The following is a 22399-nucleotide window of genomic DNA, read 5'->3' as shown; positions in this document are numbered from 1 at the left end:
TCCACAGTGTGTTTATTTAAAACTTTTCTGGCGTGCCAATAGAGCAAGTCAAAACAAAATATTGGCTTGCTGTTGACCATATCAACTGCGTGTGCATTGAATAACCTAAATGAGTAGATATTCAACCATTAAGGAGTTCGGTCAAAAGCGATTGGTATGCAAGCTTGTCGTGTACAAGTAGTGTGACAAGGAATGGCCTATATTGTGACTTCAAAAGTTGGTGTCTATAGGTCTCTGTGTGCGTGCGAACGGAGGGTTTCAGCGATATTTCTTGGCAACGGGACACTAAAATGTCTTTTGTAAATGTAAACCAATTTTTATTCTGCCAATAATGCATCATTATTGTAACAGCGGTAAAGAGCTTGTTCCGCACAAATTATGGCGTGGGCAACGGTGGCTCTCAGTGAAAAATTGTCTTGTCCATGACTGAAAATAGAGAATATAAATAAAACAAATATTATAAACTTACGGGTATGAGTGATGTTGAATCGAGATCAAGCAGGCCATTTAAATGGCAAGCAAGTGCTCTACCTCACAGCTATGCGTCTGCTTGGAAATAAAGCTTCCTCTGGTTGGAAATGCAAGACAAATAACTGTCATGCTTAAAAAATACACGCATCCTGTATGTAGGTTTCACAGCACAACATTTTATATCGCAGCAAAATTGCGTGATAGAAGCGTGCATTGTCATGGGGCATCACAACACCTTATTACCAACGTGACTTCGCGGTCTAAAAACAGCCAACCATTACAAAAGGCACACACGTTACTGCGCGTTTTCCCTCACGATTGTGTAGTGGTTGCATAAAGTTCTAATCATTTTACACGCATAATATTGAGATGGACGGTCTACTGGGCGAGTTGGTAATTCATCTTAACTGAGTTGCGCGAAAAAAATTTTAAGTGCAAAAGGAATACACCTGGACACAGCGCACACTAATAACTGAAACTTTATTGGAGAAAACAGACATATATATATGCGTTTACAAGAACATGTGAGGTGAAAAAAAAATGATTAGATGAGCAGACATCTGATCATTTTCTTTCCACGTGTGGACATTGTGCGGTGTACAGCACTGCACTGTGGGGTGAGAAGTAGTATTTAGGATTCAATAATATAATTGTGGATCACAAAGCTTCTGTAACTGAACAACCATGCTCTAACCAATCATCACATTGTAGAAAGTGCGGCGGCGTGCCCTTGTTTGATGATATATTAGATAAAGGTGTAATCAGAGACACGGTAGCGCGTGAAATCGAAGAGGCGTATTAGATAAACAAAGCTGGTGATTTATGTGTCACATTACTCTCGGTTATGTTGCTTGCTACTGAGGTGGCTTTTCTGGAAGCGCATCTTTTATACAATCTGTCTGCTTATCTAATTATTTTCTTTCAGCGCCCGCGTTCTTTTAACTGATTATGTATGTCTGTTTTCTTCAACAAAGTTTCAGTTGTCTGTGGGGGCTGTGTCCCAGTGTCTTCTGTTTTTATTTCACTTTTTTCGCAGAACTCAATAATAACATAATATCGCTCGTGCTTTAAACTATGCTACCTCTTTTTTAAACAAAATTCAGCCATATGCGAAACCTTCATTAGGACATTTTAATCTTTATGAATTACACAGTAATATTCCGCAATTAAAGTTGCTCATGTAGTATCATACAATCAAAAGCACACACTGAGTGATTGAATGACGCACAAGAAGTAGGATAATGCTATCGCGTTCAGCTCTAAAAAACGGAGCCTAATGGTCCCCCAGCTTTTTTCGAACAGTAGCAAGCCCTGATGCATCGGACCAGATTATTTTTCCACTTGCGTAAAACTATCTACAGTGCTCGCTGATTAAAATGTGACATCACATTTTTTTATGTAACTACGTATGCGGGTACGTGCAGTTCTTCAAGATAACCACGCGATGTTGCGACATCGGTAACGATAATGTTGCCTGTGATGTATGCATTCTAGTCAAATTTACACTTATATCACCCGAATAGTAGATGGCAGAAACAAAACTATGAACTATTCTCAAGTTTTTCCGTTTCGATTCGTGAGGATTGCACCCTGCTTTGAAGAACCAAACTAAACTAGCAAACAAATTTTCAATGCCTGTCCTTATCAAAACACGCGTACATATAAAAACAAGGAGAACGTAGACGAAGAAAGACAATTTCAAACACAAGCTAAATTCAAACGCGTGCTCATAAACCTCATGACACCCTTGGAGTTGGAGATATGCAACTGTTTTTATTTTTAATTGCGCAAGTTGTAGTTTATCCTTGGTAATTCCTCCAGCGTTTAAATAAGAAAAGTACAAGACAACTATATATACACCATTTACTTATGAAAAGTACAATAGCTCGAAACCCATATTTCACTGCTGTAGTGTTTTCGATTAAATAGAGCATGGTCTGCATGAGATTAAAAAAGAAAGTGTGATCTTGTCACTTAAACAAAACAGCCTATTGACTTATACACGATTAGTATGAAGCTATTTACTCCAAAAGCATGCAATGCGCTATGTTTTCTTAGTTGTGATAATATTTACGACCAACGTGCGATGATAATGAAAATGATGAACTTACCACTTTACCGAGATTTGTCTTTCAGAAACCTGTTAATCCTGATAGCCTAATCACAATTCAAAGCCAGTACGTCCATTCATATTGCTTTTGGCAGGCATGTGTGTCCACTTTTCTTCGCACGAAAAGTTGACGATCGCCAATCCAGCGGCGTACAAACGCACACGCACACAAAAAAGCATTTCCACGTCCGTCCACAATTTCAACACGCATAGCGAAGCTTATTCCTGAGAGCAGCGTGATTATCTTGTGTAAATTGGAGCAGTAGTTGAACACGAAAGAAGAGCAAGAAAAATGAAAAGGGACAAACTTGACCAGCAGTGCACCCATGACTTCGGAGATCAAAAAAGCAACAATGGCCGGCACGGATGGATACAGTGCAGGATTGACAATGAAACATACAATACTTCTTGAGATAAAAAATTTACGCGCTTTTCCCTGGAATGAAATATTTATGAGCTTAATGGCGACGACTTTCATTTTTTAACAATTATTCACGCAAGATTATTACGATACGACTGAATGTTTGCGCAAACTATTTTCTTCGTCTATACTTGAAATGAACAGCGGCAATTTTTTCCTGCTGTGTCGACTGCATGCTGTGGGCCATGGCAGGGCTTCACGGCACCTACGTGCACTTCTTCGAACAATGTTTTCCGAATTTTCCACCCCTCCGACTGCCGCCCTTTTCCGTATATTTTATTGGGCGCACCCCTTGCAAACCTGTCAACAGCTGCAGTGCAGTCAAGCGACTTTTTGGACAATGGACCTCAACTTCCTCCCCTGGACGCAGAAAGCTGCAGGTGCAAGAGCTTTAAGACAGGCATATTGTGGAGCTGAAATCACTGCTTCATGTACGCTGGCTACCAAGACACGTTCCAACCAGATTTTCTTCTTACTTCTCTAGCATTCATAAGATTAATATTAATAACATTAATACTAAATCAACCAATAACCAATCATTCATTTTTAACGTATCCAGGAATAACCATAAGGTCTTTCGTGCTTGCGCGCGAAAACATTAAACAAAAATAAGAAACAATACATTACAGACTGTCTACAGAAAAGCAAACCAATAAAAAGAGCAAAAACCAGCACTCGAAAAGAAATCAACGCATAATGGGAACAACAAATGAAAAAGTAAATATTCATAGAATGGGACGGAAAAATAATGTGGAATATACACAACCGCGCAGAAAGCTTCCTGAAAGACGTAATAGGGAAGAATCTGTGCATGTGCAATTTTACGTTAGGACAGGGCAGCCCTCACTGACAAAAATGAGTGTAGACTATCAAAAAAAATAACGAATCCTGAAAATTGACATTAGAGAGACTCGTTGTTCTGTAAAGGAGAGAGTGTTGGAAGAAGCTGGCCGGTCCATGCAACGGTCGATTCTCTCTAGATAACTTACGCGGAGGTTGAAAATATTTACAACCAAATAGGGCAGAATATCTCGCCCTGCAATAGCTTGTAAAGAAATAACAGCTCAGCCCGATTTCGTCAGCCGTTTAGTGATGGCAAAGATAATATTCTAGCATTCTCGAAAGGATTCTAGTGAAACGATTGGGGTAAGTGCTTAATATTTTTTCTGAACTGACCCAGTGGCGTTTTTGCTGGATTTAGCAAGGCCATTCCAGACCAGTTATGCTTATGTACTCAAGTTGAGCACAATATATTGCAGTGTACAATTTGTAGAATGCTGTAGGAGGACTGGATTATCGAGAGATATTCTTCCAACTGGGAAAGAACGAAGGCCTAGCATGGCAGCACGTGTAATGCAAGTAGAAAATATTCACCATGCTATCAAAAAGAACAATAAGGTCCCTGATCTCATAAACCTTGCATAACGACACAGTTTTGAGAGCAGTATGGAATTGAAACGTAGACGTTTTGTGAGATACAACAACAACAACAACAATAATAATAATAAATATTTTATAATATTATTAATAGTAAAATAACAATAACACACTCATATCATTCTGACATGGCTGAAAATATCTGGCCAAATGAAGGAAATGCTAGTGTCAGGGTGCCCATGAATCATCATACGCAAGTGTGTAACTGTGCGGATGTGTTGGTGGATATGTACTGGCATATATATTTTTTGGGTAAATGCACCACACTGTTTGTGTTGAAAGCTTATATTCGCAAGCAGTATTACTTATTACGCGCCTGCACACCAAGGGGCTGTTTACATAAGTAGAGTTTGGCTTAGGCATCAAGCCAGCCTGCAAAACTGCGTCATACTAATTGTATTCGGAAGGCAATGTTTAAGGTAATCCTGATGATGGCACGTGCGCAATAGTGACATCGACCAAGTAATGACACACCCACACCAAATAGAAGTTTTGTGAACTCGGCAGCCTACATTGAACGTTGCTATAAATCTTCAGAATTTCAATACATGGTCCAATCAATGTATATTACGTGTGAGTAAGTTGCACCTTTAGTAACGTATTTGTGCATGACGTGAGATTTATTTGACGCTTGCAAACATTACACCAAATAATTGTTTACTAGTGCAATCATGAAATTTTCGATAAATTTACTATGTGCACAGCCAAGAACATTATGCGTAACCAAAGGAAACGCAAGATGTACTTTAGCAATAAATTAGTACAACTTTCATCTTGAATTTATTCATAATAGTGCCTGCAAGTTGCATTCACATTTCACATAAGTTCTTTTTTTTGTTTTTGAAGATATTCTCCTAAACAATTCACTGTGCATGAAATTATGGTAAATCGCCGCTGAGAGCAATAGCAGAAGGGGGAGGGGTCAACAGGATTAACTGAAATCTTGTTATATGGAAGGAGCATAAAGCCATCAAAACCTTGAAATAATCAGCAGTTTTGTCCACCAATGTGGAAGCTAAAAATGAATCGAAATAATATTTCTTGCTGCCACTCCGAACAACGCAATAATGTGAACAATATAAGTTGCATACATTTTGTTTTTACATATTACTACATAAAATTGCTGTATAATAACAGCGAGGCTTCGCAGATTCAATGCGTTTTGTGACCTGACACGATTCCTTTTTTTTAAACATGTCTTCTCTCGTAAAAGTTATTTACATCGTATTGATTGTAAAGTATTGTTTCAAACCTATATTCCACAAGAAATTTAAAGTTAAATTACACGAATGCATGCGTAGTTGCAACTATCATGTTCACAAAGCTGACTTGAAATTTTGTTTTTTTTTGCATGGCAGAAACAATGTGTATAATTATTACTCTCGTTGTGTTAAAAATAAGCAGGTCACCTTTGTGTACAATTTGTTATATATTACAATTCGCATAAAAAATACGTGGTTCATCCCGTATAAGGGAGCACTTACACATATAAGGATCCACTTGATATGTTATATATGGTGTGGGCATCCCTTATAAGGCCGGATTTGACTCTTTATAAGGGCCACCCGTGTCATATATGGCTGTATGTAATCCCATGCATGAACCGACCTCGCCAGATATACATCGATATATGGTAAACTGAAGCCACACATGCTGACATATATGCTTATATGTGGCCACATATGCTAACATATATGCTTACATGTGGCCACATGTAACCTATATAGGTGCCATGTATGGCCTTTCGGTAAGGGACGCCCGCACTTTCTTACGGCCTGCACTTCGTGTCTAGTTCCAATCTTTCACAACCTCTAGTTAAGTGCACAGCAGGCCGAACCTTGCTAGACTAAAAAGATTGCGCCCCGTGAGTTTAGCATGGCAGCCCATTCTGGTCAGGTAGTGCTCAAAGTGTGTTCTTTTGATACTAGTTTTGTTTAGTGAGAATCAAATTTAAGGCATACTTTATTGAAGAATAAGTCCCTGATACGCGCCTCCATAGGTTATTTCATCAGAAACAACTATCTTCTTGATTACCATGCGCGGGCTACCTCCTAAACTCAAATTTGTGCACGCGTACCGCTCCTCTAATCCGGCCATCGCGGTGGCTACGTACTACTATGACGCACTACTGCTACTGCTGCTACTACTACTGTTACGATGACGACTACTACGTACATCGGGGACGCACGACCCACGGCTAAATGAGCTTCACCCCTAAAAAGCATTGCTGGTTACACTGCGTTGCTATGACCAGCGTTTCTCGCCTACTTCGCACGAGCAAGTTTCAACAAAGCAGCTCCTCCTGGACACCGGGCATTTGCAATTATGTCTTCCCCCTGCATATATAAATAGGACAGTTCACACATGCATGTACATGGATATATACACATGCATGTACATGCATATCACTAAATAATACACTTGGACTCTGCGGTAACAAAGTTGACTTCCTAATTTTATATGCAGCCTATTTGCTAACAGTAGCTAAAGTACTCGGCTACTGACCTTTTCGCGGGAATGAATACCGGCTTCCCAGCTACAATATCAACTGAGACGAAAATGTTTTAGCCCCACTTGATCAGATTTGGGTGGACATCAAAGAAAGGTCAGCAAGTCTAAATTACTAGAGCCCTCAAATACAGCGTGTCTCATAACTATATGGTTGTTTTGAGACGTTCAATTTCACAGATCGATCAATCACTTATTTGCTAACAGTGTTTTTATGATAGAAATGGACCGACACCACCAAACATTGGTTTGTGGAAAGCAGTTGCATTTTGACGCGACAGTAATATACAGATCGTTTCAGTAAAATTCAGGTGTCCGCGATGTCGGTATCTGGGGTTGAACATTTTGAGGTGCTTGCAATGAGAACATAATTATGGTGACAATATGTGAGATTTAACGTCCTAAAAGCACCATATGATGATTATAAACCCCATAGTAGAGGGCTGTGGAAATTTACACCACCTGAAGCTCTTTACCGTGCACCCGAATCTGAGCACACGGGCCTGCAGCCATTTCGCCTCTATCGACAATGCAGCCACCGCCTCTAGGATTCCATCCCGTGACTGAGTTGCTTAGCCACTAGACCACCACGGTGGGGCAAGTTTGCAATAAGGATAGCAGACCGAGGACAAAGGAGCTCTAGGTATTAAGAAGGCGTTAGTCCACGTGCGTGTGTTTCTGTGTGCGTGCAGGTGTGTGTGTGTGCGGATATCACAGTCGCGTTCTCGTTGCTTAGCGAAATTAACAAAAAACGACATCATAAAACTACAAACTAATGTATTCCAACACTTATTCGCATTTTGCAATTCGGATCGTAAATTGTCAAGCTATTCTTGGCAGTCTCGTTGTTAGCGTCAGGCAGATTTCACCTCTCACAGTGTAAGCAGCATGGTATGACGGGAAAGCTTACGTGGCTCCCAAAAGTCGACCCTGAGTTAACCCGCACCTCACCAATGTTGAAACTGTCGGGCAAGTGCCATCAGCCATATTTTGCACTTATGATTGCTTATAAGACAGTGGAAACAAGCACACCACTTACCGCAGTATATTTTGTACAGGTCGACCCTTCACCACCCATGACGGATGCCTACAATAATATTTCGCGATAGACGAGGAATCTAAGGACATCTAAGGCTATCGCCTAAATAATTAAACTGTGTTGTGTATTAAGTACCATTGTCACAAGTGCTTCTAGAATGTTACAAGGCGGTTTCGATGAAGTGCTATAGACATAACAAAACAAGAAAATCTGGCGTGACGGCTGCAAGCTTGATTATAATCACGACGGCTGCATCACAGAAATAGTATGTAGAATGGATGTTCACTAGTTATTTTACATTTCATTATTGTTTGTCCAGATAGGCATATGTCAGGCAGCTCATAAGGGTGGCATCTGAATTCAAAACAAAAAATGACTTCTCCAGGGTGAAGGGGAACTGACGGTAGTGCATAGGCCCACACTATTAGTACCGTGTTCACAAGCATCCTCCTAACGTGGAGGAGGATGCTTCTGATTATGTTTCAATGGCACTTTGATTTGGGCGAGTTGGTAAATACTTGGGTAGTCTTCAGCGCGAAATGCTGTTAGAACAGATTTGCTTCATTTGCTTTTGGAAAGTGCATTTGAACAGATTCCTTCTACATTAGGCCCCCTTCCATCTGGAACTCTTCGCACTGATAAAGCTTTGGCATGTGCAAATTTGATTGCCGTAACTACCTGTCATTCAAGAGTTATTTCGTCAGCGCTCGTCTGTGTTCTTTGTGTCTTTGTCTACGTCTAATTTGTGCTGAAGCCTATGCAAGTATGTACCAACTCGCCCTAGTTGAAGTGCTGTTGGAAGATTAAGTTCCTACAAGCTCTACTACTGCTGCTTGACTCGTGCCAATGACGACCGAGGAAGATATTTTTGCACCAACGACACACTGAATATCTTTGTAATGAGCACGCCAGCTTACCAACGGCCAAAGCATACGCTAAAATACGAGCGATTGTTCTCGTGGCGCGAACATATTCAGTATTCGCTTAAGTAGTGGCGTCTGGCACCACCAGCCGAAGCGTAGTCCGAGGGTTCGATGCTGACCTTCAAGACTCAAAGCTACAACACCTTTTTGTCTTGTCACACAACTCCACTTTAATGAAGGTACGATGATTCAACGTTACAACCCCCGTCATCTTTCTCTTCGATGGACCTAAAGTTCTCAATTACCTGTGCTGCGGCATGCTCGTACTGCATTGCATGCTCTACATACGACAGTTTGACATCTGCCGCAACTGCGGCCACGTCGGGCATCGACAAGACGTCTGCTCTACCTCATCTGAGAAAGTCTGTGAACACTGCGGTATCCAACCCACTGAGCCCAACTATGAGTGCGTAACACCTAGTGGGCGTTCTGAGCTCACGCCTACAGTACGCTGACCACACATGCCTAAGTACCTTACGTCATACGACGTCGAAGCCACCACATACGCTAGCGTAACAACAACCAACAGACACAAGGAGGCTTAGCTACACAACAGCGAACACCCAAGCAACCATCCCCAACTCCACCGAGGAAGCACCTGCCCACCACAACCAAGAACTAGACTGCAACACCTATTTGGGTCGACCAATTCGCCGGTAATGGGCAGACTCGTGGTCACGTGCGGTCTAGTAACTTGTCACAGCATGAAGACGATGAGATTTTTGAGCTAAAACCCGAGCTAGCGTTGCTGCTCAAAGAACACGCAGTATCCGAAGCACTAAATAGAAACATGCAGCAGCCGAGTCAACACGCATTCGAGACTGCGACACCCACCGCTTCGGTCGTTGAACCCGCTTCCACTAACCGACCGCTAATAACTGCCCAGTGAAGCATCGCGTGGCCGAGGGCCCCTGGACCAGCCCGTTACTATGTCTAATTTTATGAAGGCTCCTGCCCGCCTCTGCACAAAAATTGGAGCAGAACACGCTGCCGATATAAACCCACACACCCTCCAGCTCACCGACCTTCACGCATGGTTACAAATACTACAATGGCAACACGCTACGGTTCATGTGACAACCCATATGCAGTAATCATGGTTAACACAAGGAATCTTGTAGTTTGGCACTGGATTCGCTTTAGCTGTTTCAAGCATAAGGCCGCTTTGCAACATTTCATTCAAGCTAGAGCCAATCGGCCTCCCGTAATTCTATTAGAAGAAACGCTAACCACCAAGCCCATTTTCCGTACCTGTCGCACCAAAGCGGATCATCGAGTGGGGACGCGAGGGAGAGTGATGCTGATCTTCAAAAAGTACGCATATGTTCACCGTGAGATCCACCCTGATCTCAAAGATGAACACAATATGATTGAGTTCAACCCAAGCTCAACGCTTAAACAGCTAGTCTTTATTTTCATTGTATATAGCATACCCCAAAACAATCAATATACATTTGAGGTTCTCTTTCAGCGAGCGAAAAAATTTGCAGGGAACGACATGCTCATAATCGCGGGAGACTTTATTGCCACGCATCGTGGCTTTGGGTACCCCGGCTCTTTTCATAAACGCACTGCCCTGGTTTCGAAAATGCACACACATAAACTCACACTCTTAACAGATCTAACTTCCGCTCCTATTGTGGGTAACTCGGTTTCGCGCGATAGCACACTGCAACTCAATATGAGTAGGCACGCGGGACAACCCACGAGGACCTACCTGGGTGAGAATCAACACACAAAATTCGAGTTTCGCATAACAGACTGGTATTGCTTTAGAGAGCTCAGGATACTCAATGAGACTCACTCCGAAACCCTACCATGCCTTTTCGACTAAAATACGACGTTAAAAATTTGACTAAGGACGTTTAATCCGAACTGGAGGTCGAGTGCATGGATTGCTGGCTAGCTCACCTACTCGACGCTAAGAAATCAATGCATGCGAAATGCCACACGCAAAAGCTCAATCGTAACCTTTAAAAAAAGATAGTTGACCCTAATCGTCAAATCGACGAACTTTGCCGTAACCTAGAGCGTCAGCAATGAAAGAAAGTAACTCGTTGATGGTCAAATGCGAAATGGGGCCGAATGGAGCCTGTTGAAACACTTACTTGGCGACAAACTACAGAAAGCGTCTCAAAGATTCATGATACTCAGACTAATACAAGAGCTGAAACTCAAGGGTAAGACCAACACTCAAATCATCAGCGAGCTGGCTACTCGTTACCTTGTACCGAACCCCCTTCCCGTCCAATTACCCGCCTGTCCTGAACGATACAGAAGAGGATACGTTCAAATGCTCCTTCACTTGCGCCGAAGCTCAGGCTTTGGTCTCCGAACTCAACTGCCGCTCGATCAAGGGCCGATGGCAAAAATAATGAGCTTTTCAAAATATTTGCCGAGGAAGACATGGAACTTTTCACCGAGCACATAGACAGGATATGGTAGACAGGTAACGTCCCGCCAGGATGGCCCGACGCAACCGTCATACTTAAACCTAACCCGAGTAAACTGCCAGCGCTAGGCTCACTTCGTCTCAACTTGCTCACGTCCTACGTGGGTAAGGTGACCGAACACGCAAAACTCAAGCGATTCAACAAATTTGTGGATGAGCGTCAGATTCCACTGATCAAGCAAAATGGCTTTCGTCCATCGCTGTCATTGCAGGATGTAATGCTGATGCTGCACTACGAGCTCACGGATAAGAACACCGTATAAACTAGTGCCAATCTAGCGCTCGACCATGAGAACGCATTCGAGCGCGTAAAGGACTCTCACAACCTCGACTGAAATCGTGAAGCATGGTTAGGTACGCGTTTCTACAAATATGCTAGCTAGTTCTTGTGCTACAGGATGGCTGCAACCCAACTCGGCAAGATGAGCTTAAATCAGTTCAACCTGGGAACGAGGGGCAGACCCCCAAACGGTCTTGATACCTCCGTTTCTGTTCAATCTCTTCATGTGCGATCTGTGACAACAACTCTCAGATCGATGGCCTAAGTTACGCCTCCTACGTAGACAAAACCTACGTCTGGTGTACGAGCGCCAATGACGGTCACATCGAGGAGTGACGGCAAGACGCAGTAAACTTGGTACAAACGTTTTTACGACAGGCCGGTATTTCCCTATCAGCAGAGAAATCAGGATTCCTCCTATACCCCGGAATTACGAAGCGTGAAGAGACGAATAAACAAGAACGTCCTGATGGCGGATGGTACACCCATCGCCATGGTGGGTCAAGATCACATTCTACTCATGGTCATTCATGCCAATAGCCATAATGACGTCAGTATTTATGATATTGCCAAGAAGGCCGATGCAATGGCTAAATTAACAGAGTAGCTATCGGGCGCGGCTGACAATCTCGGGAGATTCTCCACAGACTGTTCTACGCTTTCCTCATGAGCTACATTAATTATTGGCTCCCACCTGCCTGAGGCGAAATGGAGACATACGCCGTCTCGACGTTAATATCCGCCGGTCTGTTAAACAGGTGCTCAGGTTGCCGGGCATCACCCACATGGCCGAGTTCAACAATTAAGGCATTCATAACACAGTGAACGAAATTGTAGAAGCTCAAAAAGTATTTAAATTTTAAGGCCCATATTCACAAATCAACCTTGAACTTACTTCAAGATTTTCTTGTTGATTTCAAACATTTCTTGCGCTTGAATAGGAAAGTAAGCCAGTGTGCTTGATCCAATCTTGTTTTTATCTTTTACCACGTTCCCATTCATGTGTCCTTTTAATGCACACAGGGAGTACAGGAACCTGAGGAAAACGTGAGGTAAGGTCCAGGTTGGTTTGTGAATACGGGCCTAATGCTGTATTCCACTGAAGCCGGGCGACAGTTACTAGCCCACCTCCGGCTCAAATATTTCGTATTCCAAGACTGTCCGCGGCAGCTCCCCGAAGATCTGAGCGGCAAATTTACAGTTTACCCAATACCCCGAAACATGCATCCCACAAATAACGTGGGAGATGTCAGGCACGGGCGCGAGCCTAACTGAGTACCGCAGCCGCTTCGGAGGATAAAGTGGCCTTCCTATACGCTGTGCAGTGCGGCTGTATAGACCAATTTGTCTCGGTAGTTACAGCATTCAAAGGCGAACACTTCTCGTTTATGACTTTATTGAATTAAAACGTACATCGCGCAGAGAAAGTCGCTGTGACACTAGCTCTCGCTGCCACGGATCTCACCACCATTTACACAGCTTTGCGCGCAGCCGCACGGGCCTTCATGACGGGCTCTCTTTGTCGAGAAGCCGCGCGCGTTTTCTCTGCTACCAATTGGTCAGACGAAAAAAACATAACCTGGTTCGTGGCACACATTGGGCGGTGCGTAAATTGAACCATTCCAAATGACAACGACTTGGCTCACTCCCGGGCGCGAGGTCTCGCATTCCGCGCTGGGGAGTACCACTCGAAGAATGACGACGTTACTTGTTAGTTCAGAGACCCATTGTTAAGTTTTAATGAAATTTACAAACTATACCAGTTGGAGCGGTGGAAGTACCCACTCCCACACCCACGCTTAACAAGACCTCAGTCCACCACTCTACGACACTTACAGATTGAAGCGTATGCATCGCCTATAAATCGCTCTAAATATATTGATGGCATAGATACAGAGTGCCCGCGCTGTGGCCACCCCAAATGTACTATCCAACACACACTTTGACAATGCCCTAAGTGGCGGGAGAGCAGCGAGTCTCCCTTTACGGAGGTGAAGTGGAATTGTCTCCTCGCAAGCCATGACGAAAGAGACCAGCTTAGGATTATCCAGATGGCAAACAACATGACAGCGGAGTTAAAAGCGAGACACACGTAGTGCGAATGTGGATGCGATTTGTCGTATGGCTGTTCGTGCCAACAGCCGCATCTGGCAGAAGTCCAACAGGATCGAACAGCGTGCTGCGACTATTCGTACGGTGCGCTTGCATCTAACTTGCTGAATGTGGCCGCGCGGCAACCACACGGGTAGGGAGGGCGCAGCCGATGGCACGCGGGAGCGTGACAATGTGGGCGCCCGTCGCAAGTTTATGCCTCGCCATTGTGATTAAACTGATTGCCCTTGTAAATTGCCTTTGCCAGTGGCATCAAAACCATCTGATAAACTGTTTCTGGTGTGAAATAGCTCTTGATTGAATAAAGTGATGCTTGAAGTTTGCTATTTCTGCAAGGCAACGCCCGTTTCCGAACCAACGTCGAGACTTCGAGCTGTGATGGAAGTTCATTTCACAGGTAAACAAACAGTGGCAACTGTTGTCTCGGCGAACCGGCCCGTTTCAACCCCATCTTTGCTTTTTACATTGAGGCCGTCGAATAAACCAGTTGCACGTGTGTAAGCGTATTATAAGTATACGAGTTGTTATCGCGTTGGTAAAATGATGCGCTCGACAATGAGCTCACGTTGGAAAGAGAGTGGTGCTACCGAGAACGGCGGCCTAGCTATGCCTACTCTCGGAGTCGATAAATAATGTGGGCTGTGTCAATGTTCGTCACTTGCAAAGGCATTGCTTTCTTGGCAATGTTATTACCCGACAAGGCATGGCTGCGTGAGCTTCTTTTTTGACGCCTAATAAAGAGGATACGATGCCTTCCGAGCGTGCAAGCTGAGGGGCCGTATGTGAGTGGAGCCTGAGAGCTGATGGCTGTTCACCCCATGTGCCGTGATTCGTCGTACATGGCGTGTGGCGTCGCGCGCCGCATCGGATTCTGAATCGCAACATGTGTCTTCAGCTAACTCCCCGTCTGGTCACGGGAGTGACCCACCGGCGTCACACACGAAGGGATTGACCGCCACCTCCAGAGACTGTTAAAATTATTTGCTCGCATGCCTGCTGGCGTGATGCCCTACACAGGTGCGTGTGTTTTGTGCTGGTCTTGTACAACCGATTTGTCCCAAATACAAAAAGTTCGGCTTCGCTAAATCTCGTGCTTTATTTAGTACACCGAACCGTCCACATATGCATTTTTTAAGTCTTGACAAACTAGGTAAACGTAGCAGTTTCAAGTTTCGCACTGAATTGATAGCACTTACGAACTCAGCAAGGCCTTTATAAAAGCATAACAGTTAGGTTTTGAAATTTCTAGTGCAAATGGTGTAACATTGAGCTGTGCATGCGTGACAGCACCATATTGTATAACTGCTGAGTAATACGTGCCTCAACTACCATGTCATTATACGGCACGCTGCGACAAATTTCTGCGGATTAGTTTTGACCTACCGAGGTTCTCTACCGCGAATTAAAACAGAAGCACAAGGCGTTCTGGCGAATGCCTTTGCGTATTCATGTCGCCAGCTCCAAATTTTTCCAGCTTTATGAAGCCCCTGGTAAAGGGACGCCTAACGAAACAATGAGTTGCTTTAGATTGTTAGGCAGCACCTTGAGAACTCTAATGTTACAAGTTCCCCATTCATAAATTCTTTATTAGCGGGTAAAATCAAGGTTGAAGTTTCGATTTCGAACTTCGTGCCGCGATCTCCATGAAAGACTAAAGAAATTCCATTATGTATTTTTCGTATTTTCACGACATTTGGTCGAAATTTTTTGAGACTTCGCAGGCGAAGTCTGTGGCACCTTCAGATTACAATTTCCTTCAATTTTGTCAATTAGAAGCTACGTAATACCCGGTAGACGCCTTCAAACTATCACAACGTCACAGTGTTAGCTGTGGGAATCTCAAGGTGACGCCATCACTTCAAGTTTTTTTCTGTGGGTTCCCTCGTTTATCAATTGTCGTGTCGCAGTAAGAGTGGTGTTTTCAGGATTGTGAAATTGTACTTTGCTAGTAAGCGAAAAAGCATTTTCTCTTTAGTATCGCTGTAAATATCCCTCAAAAACTCATAAAAATCAATAGTTAAAAGCATCCACTTACAGAGTACGGATCAACATCCACAGTTTTCGTTACGTTGTCGCACCTTTCCAATAGTCCCACTTTTGAGCCAGTACTTGCCTTGAACCACCGTGCTTTCAGGGTTATCGACACCGTATAGTTAAGGGTCAGATTGCAATGTCCCATGTAGTTCCCCATAGATAAGGCGAATTCCGCGGCTTCGGTCTGTTGATAAAAACAGAAAACAAGTTAATTTACCTGCGAGCGGCGCAGCACTGTGAAGGCTGCAACGGAGTCATTGCTCATTGCAAGAAGTGAGAATGCGTGGTACAACGAACCCTTTCCTGGCTCTTCTGATGATATTCACTATGTGTTTCTATAAGCCAGCAATTGCTTTGCCTACTGTAGGGTGATACTGCGCACACTCACACACACACAAACACACACACACACACACACACACACACACATGTATATATATATATATATCTATATATATATATATATATATATATAAACTGTAAACAAATAAGGGAAAGAAGTGTATACCTAAGGGCTCGTTTTTTCGGTGTTTTAACATAATAATTATGAGATCTAACAGACAGTAATGCCAAGGAATGTACAGGGGTAGTTATTAGAACCAATGGAATGTAAATAAGAAGAAAGAAAAGTGGATGAAAAAATAACCAGCCGTGAGCAGGAATCGAATTTACGACTTTCGAATAACGCGTTAGATGCTCTAACCACTGAGCTACCACAGCAGTCTTCCCTCCATCCACTTTTTTGGTTTTATATGTGAATTTAGAAGTAGGAGTGACAGACAGCGCCATCTATAAGCCAAACGACGAGTGTGAAAACACTCTTATGCGCATGTTTGGCGTCACGTAGCACGTGAACTTATTATGAACGGACAGCTGAAAAATTAAAATTATATATATATATATATATATATAAACTGTAATAATGTCTCAGAAGAAAACAGGCGTGAGGTGACGTAGAGTAAAGTCGAAGGAGGAATACGAAGTGTCTAATAAAGCACAAAGCTTCGTACCAACCAGTTCATTTTCTAGCGTTCGACTAGTTAACATATTTACTGTGTTTATGCATCAACGTGAAAGTTCAATAACATTCACATGTACTCGTTAAACAGCAGTGGACGTTTTCTTTGACAAGTGGTGGACAAGTAAATGTGTTCTTGGCATGCAAGAAGCACCACGTTTATTACAATATCTTTCACCCCTTCACATGAAGCTCATTCAAGAAGAGTCAGCTATTCATGGGTGCCTGTTCGGAGAACTTCACTGCCCACAAGAGGTTAATCGGATACGCGATGAGGTTCACCACATCAGGCAGCAGGTCCGTCGACTTCAGCGAGTAGATAAAATCTTGTACATTGTAGGGTCCGGCTCTGAGTAGGAATAAACAACAATATTAGAAAACCCGTTAGTTTCGCAAGCAGAGATGGCTGTCATGTCATGCCTGGTCACCACTTCACCAGCGTGTTTGATAACATGGAGTTAGCTGTCTAGCTTTGTCAGCGTGAGCGTTATCTCCCAGGCCTCCCTGGGTTGTGGCTGGCCTAAGAGGATAGTTAGAGCGCAAGAACAAAGCGACGACACAGAGACAAGAAGTACACGAAATAGACGAGCGCTAACTTGCAACTGAGTTTATTGCGAAAGCACAAAAATATATAGAGAAGACAGCAAATATGTGATAAAAACCATATGGCACAAAGAGCAGAACATGTGTAAGAGAAAAACAAAGACCAAAAACAAAAACAAAAGCACAAAAAACGGCAAAGAGAGATCAATAAAAAAACGAAACAGTAAGGTAAAGATATAACTACTTGCGCGCACCAAAACCTTCAGGGAACCTGAGTTTCTTCTTGGACAGAGCCTTGGAGGGCTTGCTAGTACAAGGCACCTGTTCGCGTGCCATCTGCGCACCCTCGACAATGAATCGGGTGCGCTCATCTCTGTGCTTGTACAGCGTCGCCGTGTCCTTGAAAAGTAGCACAGAGTTGCACTCAGTGCAGTGCTGAGCAAGAAAACCATCTTTCCCGTTTCTCACATTGTTAGCGTGTTCTCTCAGCCGATCGTTAAGACACCTTCCAGTCGTTCCGACATAACAAGCACCACATGAACGGGGGTCCTATAGACAACTTCCCGGGAGCAGACCGCATACCTGTTTCTATGATGAACTCTGTATTCCGTTGATGACTGCGTTTTCAGGGGGTTTGTAGATTTGGTGAGGCTGATTAATTTGAACGGTGCCGAGAACAGGATACGAACTCCAACACATTTTCCGATATTTTGAGCCTGTGTGATATCTGGTGTTTGTATGGAATCACGGCTATCCTTTCGCGCTCTGTATCCGTGTTGCTCGGATTCTGTCTCTGCCTCTGCTCTGCCTTATTAGTCCGCAGGATAGTCTCAGTGACGGAAGCGATAAACGCGTCGCGGAAACCCGAAGCCAAGAAAGTTGAGCCTTGAAGCTCGCAGAGAGATTGTGGGCGCACGACCTATTTAAGGCATTCTCAAGACAAGTTCGTGCTATGCCTCGCTTAACTAACTTGCTGTGAGCGGAAGAAAAAGCAAGTAGAGGTTTCTGTGAACGTTGTTCATAACACCAACATAACTCTGTTGCTGGCCATGCTTCACCAGAGGATTCGGACAGGTGCATCTCAGAAGGCATCGACGTGCTCCTACGGGGTTAGCCTACCAGCAACAGCCTTCCGGTGCGGAGGACGACCAAGTTTCTTAGAGACAATGAACTTTGTGTCGTGCCGTCAGGTAAGGAGGGTTGTTTCGCCGTTCTTCGTAATTGCTTGTACCTTAAAAAGGTGGTCACAGCTATCGACTTTGTTTTCAAATGTTGTACCAACATTCGTCTAGATAGAGTAAATAGGCAGGCCAAGGAAATGTGTCGTAAACTAGAGTTAAAACTGTTAGCGCAACACATTAGCAAAAGTGACAAAATGGGCTCAGCACGTTTTTTTTCTGCCAAAACACATAAGTTTGACATGCCCTTCCGTGTCATTGTGACAAAAAGTGTTACGTGGCAAAAGCAATTCGGCTTGTTTATTCAGACCCATCTCAAGTGTCTGAAGATTGATGACCCATTTTTTATCAAAAACTCGCAGGCACTGATAGAGTTTTTCAAACAGTCAAATCACTCTAATCTTTTTTGGTTTTTCAATTGACATAAGGGACCAATACTATTCTCTGCCTCACGATGAGGTATTACAATGTATAAGGAATAACGTGGGAATTTTCGGGGAATTGAACTTCAAATTAAAAATTGGCATCAGTGCACGAGAGTTTCTTGACCTGGTTTTGCTGTACCTTACCTCTACTTTTGTTTATTAGAATAACTGCATTTATCTGCAAAAAAAGGATGTTTCAATCAGCTCATGCATAGCACCTACATTCAGTGATCTTCTATTGGCAAAAGTGGGCAAAAAAGTGCAGGAAAAGTGAAAAGGCTCGCATGTCGTCAAAGTATTCAGATACGTGGATGACTTCTTGATTCTTATAAATTGTAATTTTTTCATGTTCCACTCGTTTGCGACTCAAACGATAGGTGTGTTCAAAGAGTGTTTGAAGCCTCGTCTGTTGACACATGAAATGACCGAGAATGACAAGTTACACTTTTTGTATATAACACTGGTTTTTGCTCACAGCACATCGGTTGCTGTTATGAACCACGTGCGCAGAAACCTCTAATGCCTTTTTCTACCGCTCACAGCAAGTTAGTAAGGCGAGGCATAGCACGAACTTGTCTTGAGAATGCCTTAAATAGGTCGTGCGCCCACAATCTCTCTGCGAGCTTCAAGGCTCAACTTTCTTGGCTTCGGGTTTCCGCGACGCGTTTATCGCTTCCGTCACTGAGACTATCCTGCGGACTAATAAGGCAGAGCAGAGGCAGAGACAGAATCCGAGCAACACGGATACAGAGCGCGAAAGGATAGCCGTGATTCCATACAAACACCAGATATCACACAGGCTCAAAAACATCAGAAAATGTGTTGGAATTCGTATCCTGTTCTCGGCACCGTTCAAATTAATCAGCCTCACCAAATATACAAACCCCCTGAAAACGCAGTCATCAACGGGATACAGAGTTCAACATAGAAACAGGTATGCGGTCTGCTCCCGGGAAGTTGTCTATAGGACCCCCGTTCATGTGGTGCTTGTTATGTCGGAACGACTGGAAGGTGTCTTAACGATCGGCTGAGAGAACACGCTAACAATGTGAGAAACGGGAAAGATGGTTTTCTTGCTCAGCACTGCACTGAGTGCAACTCTGTGCTACTTTTCAAGGACACGGCGACGCTGTACAAGCACAGAGATGAGCGCACCCGATTCATTGTCGAGGGTGCGCAGATGGCACGCGAACAGGTGCCTTGTACTACCAAGCCCTCCAAGGCTCTGTCCAAGAAGAAACTCAGGTTCCTTGAAGGTTTTGGTGCGCGCAAGTAGTTATATCATTACCTTACTGTTTCGTTTTCTTATAGATTTCTCTTTGCCGTTTTTTTGTGCTTTTGTTTTTAATTTTTGTCTTTGTTTTTTTCTTGCTCGTGTTCTGCTCCTTGTGCCATATGGTTTTTATCTCATATTTACTGTCTCCACTACATATTTTTGTGCTCTCGCAATAAACTCAGTGGCAAGGTAGCGCTCGTCTATTTCGTGTACTTCTTGTCTCTGTGTCGTCGCTTTGTTCTTGCGCTATAAATATCGAGATGCCATACCAACTATCCCAAGCGGCCACACTTCTATGGCCTATGAGCTCTGGTTTGGGGAGGGTCCTTGCTGCGTCCTCAGTTGATGTGGTCGAACTGCAGTCATGTTTCGTGTCTTGTAAAGGGTGTCATTTGATGTGAAAAAAGCTGGGCAGATGTGTAGATAGCTGTATGGGAAAACGAATGAGTGACCTTGAAGCCATCGCCAAATGATTTGTTGAGATTTGTTTAGTTGGGAGTGCGGGGATGGTTTTCTTTGCCATTTAGTTTGTGGTGGCACGTTACATCACGAATGATTAGGAGTGGTTTGTTTCCTAGGAAATCTGGCCTACCAGTACGTGTAGAATGCCCCAGATTATCTAAGGACGGCTTTGGTACCGGGTTGTCTGCGTGTCCTTGGATGCAGACTTGTTGAATGAATATAGAACCTTCAACATCGCTGCTGGCGGCGATGTTTCCTAAAATTCTGCTTGCCAATGGGGGCGGGGGGTGGAGGCTGTGTTTTCTGTTTGGGGACACCAAGGCATGTACCAATTCGATGATGACAGATTTAGTGTTGTTGAGGAGTGTTTTTAAGCTGGTCAATGTAGGAAGGGCTATGTTTGCTTCTTCGCCCTTGATTGATTCTTCCGTTCGTATGGAGCCAGCGCATAATAAAAGCGAAGCGATTCTTTAAAACCTTTAGATACTATGAGCGTATCTATTTGCGCATCTAGATCTCTATTCATATATCCACCAAGCACTTTTAATTTCCTGGCCATTGCGATAGTGCTATTCATACCAAAGTTGTTATGAAATAACATTACTTTATGGCGAGCACAGGTGACTAGTCGTAACGTAAAAATCGTCATATATATGATATGAATGTCATGAGTTACATACCTTGATCTCTCTGCTTTTGTGATGGTTTCGTTCAAAGTGATATTGTTTGCAACTGCAATGGTATGACTGACTGCATGGCAAACAAAACTAACAGACCAAGCATGGCAATACTGACTTGCTTGTCACGTAAGTCATGACTACACGCCCCGCTCATGGTGTGCTCTTGGTCGTCTCAATAGCTTCCCATATACCCAATTCGGTATAATGATACATGAATAGATGACAAAGGTATAAGACTGGTGCTAACACGATACTCATGAGATGCGTGTCATGTAAGGACATAACAAAATGCCATGCTCATGACGCTCTCGCGGCTGTTGCGTGAGCTTATTATATACCAAATTTGGTATTACGCGACACGAACAGGAAACGAAAGTCAATGACACGTCCAAACCTAATGATCGTAGCATGCGGGTCATGTAAAACATGACTACATGCTACGCTCATTGAGCGCTCGCGGTCGTCTCACTAGCTCTAAATACACCAAATTTGGTGTTAGGTGATGTGCATGGGTGACAAAAGTGTGACTGGTGCAAACACGATGATCATAACATGCGTATAATATAAGAAATAAGAACATGACAACCTGCCACGCTCAGCATAACTCGTGGCGGTTTTGCTAGCTTCACATTCGATGCTTGGTATTAGGTGACCTGAATAGATGAGTTCCAAACACACCAATCATGGCATGCGCGTCATGTAAAGCATGACAACACGCTACGCTCATAGAATGCTCCCGTTCGTATTCATAGTACCACATATACCAAGTTTGCTATTAGGTCCTGTGAATTCCTTATGAAGATAAATTTCGAGAATCTAATGTGGACCTGATGGACACCTAATTAACCACTAGATTGACACTACATCTGCAAAGGCTTATGTCCTTGCGCATTACATACACATTATAGTCTCGAATGACGTTGTGCATAAGTACTTCTGACTACAGAACTACTCAGGCTCTTAGTTGCGGCTCCCGTGTCAAGTTACATCACCTTAAGTGAAAAGCGAAAACAAATCTGAAGATTTTTTT

The 22399-nt window shown here is 43.4% G+C and overlaps 1 protein-coding gene across 1 annotated transcript in view; it reads right to left on the bottom strand.

Annotated features, from left to right (window-relative positions):
- LOC142784945 (uncharacterized) overlaps positions 1–22399 on the bottom strand; it is a 161303-nt gene that overhangs the window by 122740 nt on the left and 16164 nt on the right. Inside the window, exon 2 of the mRNA XM_075883328.1 lies at positions 15789–15971. Within this exon, the coding sequence (XP_075739443.1) occupies positions 15789–15944 (156 nt within the window). The 5' untranslated portion in view covers positions 15945–15971. The remainder of the gene's footprint in view (positions 1–15788; positions 15972–22399) is intronic.

Source organism: Rhipicephalus microplus, chromosome 2 (genome assembly GCF_043290135.1).
Source record: "Rhipicephalus microplus isolate Deutch F79 chromosome 2, USDA_Rmic, whole genome shotgun sequence".
Lineage (NCBI taxonomy): Eukaryota > Metazoa > Arthropoda > Arachnida > Ixodida > Ixodidae > Rhipicephalus > Rhipicephalus microplus.
Note: the sequence above shows the minus strand (reverse complement) of the source record. Positions and strands in the feature narration are given on the sequence as shown.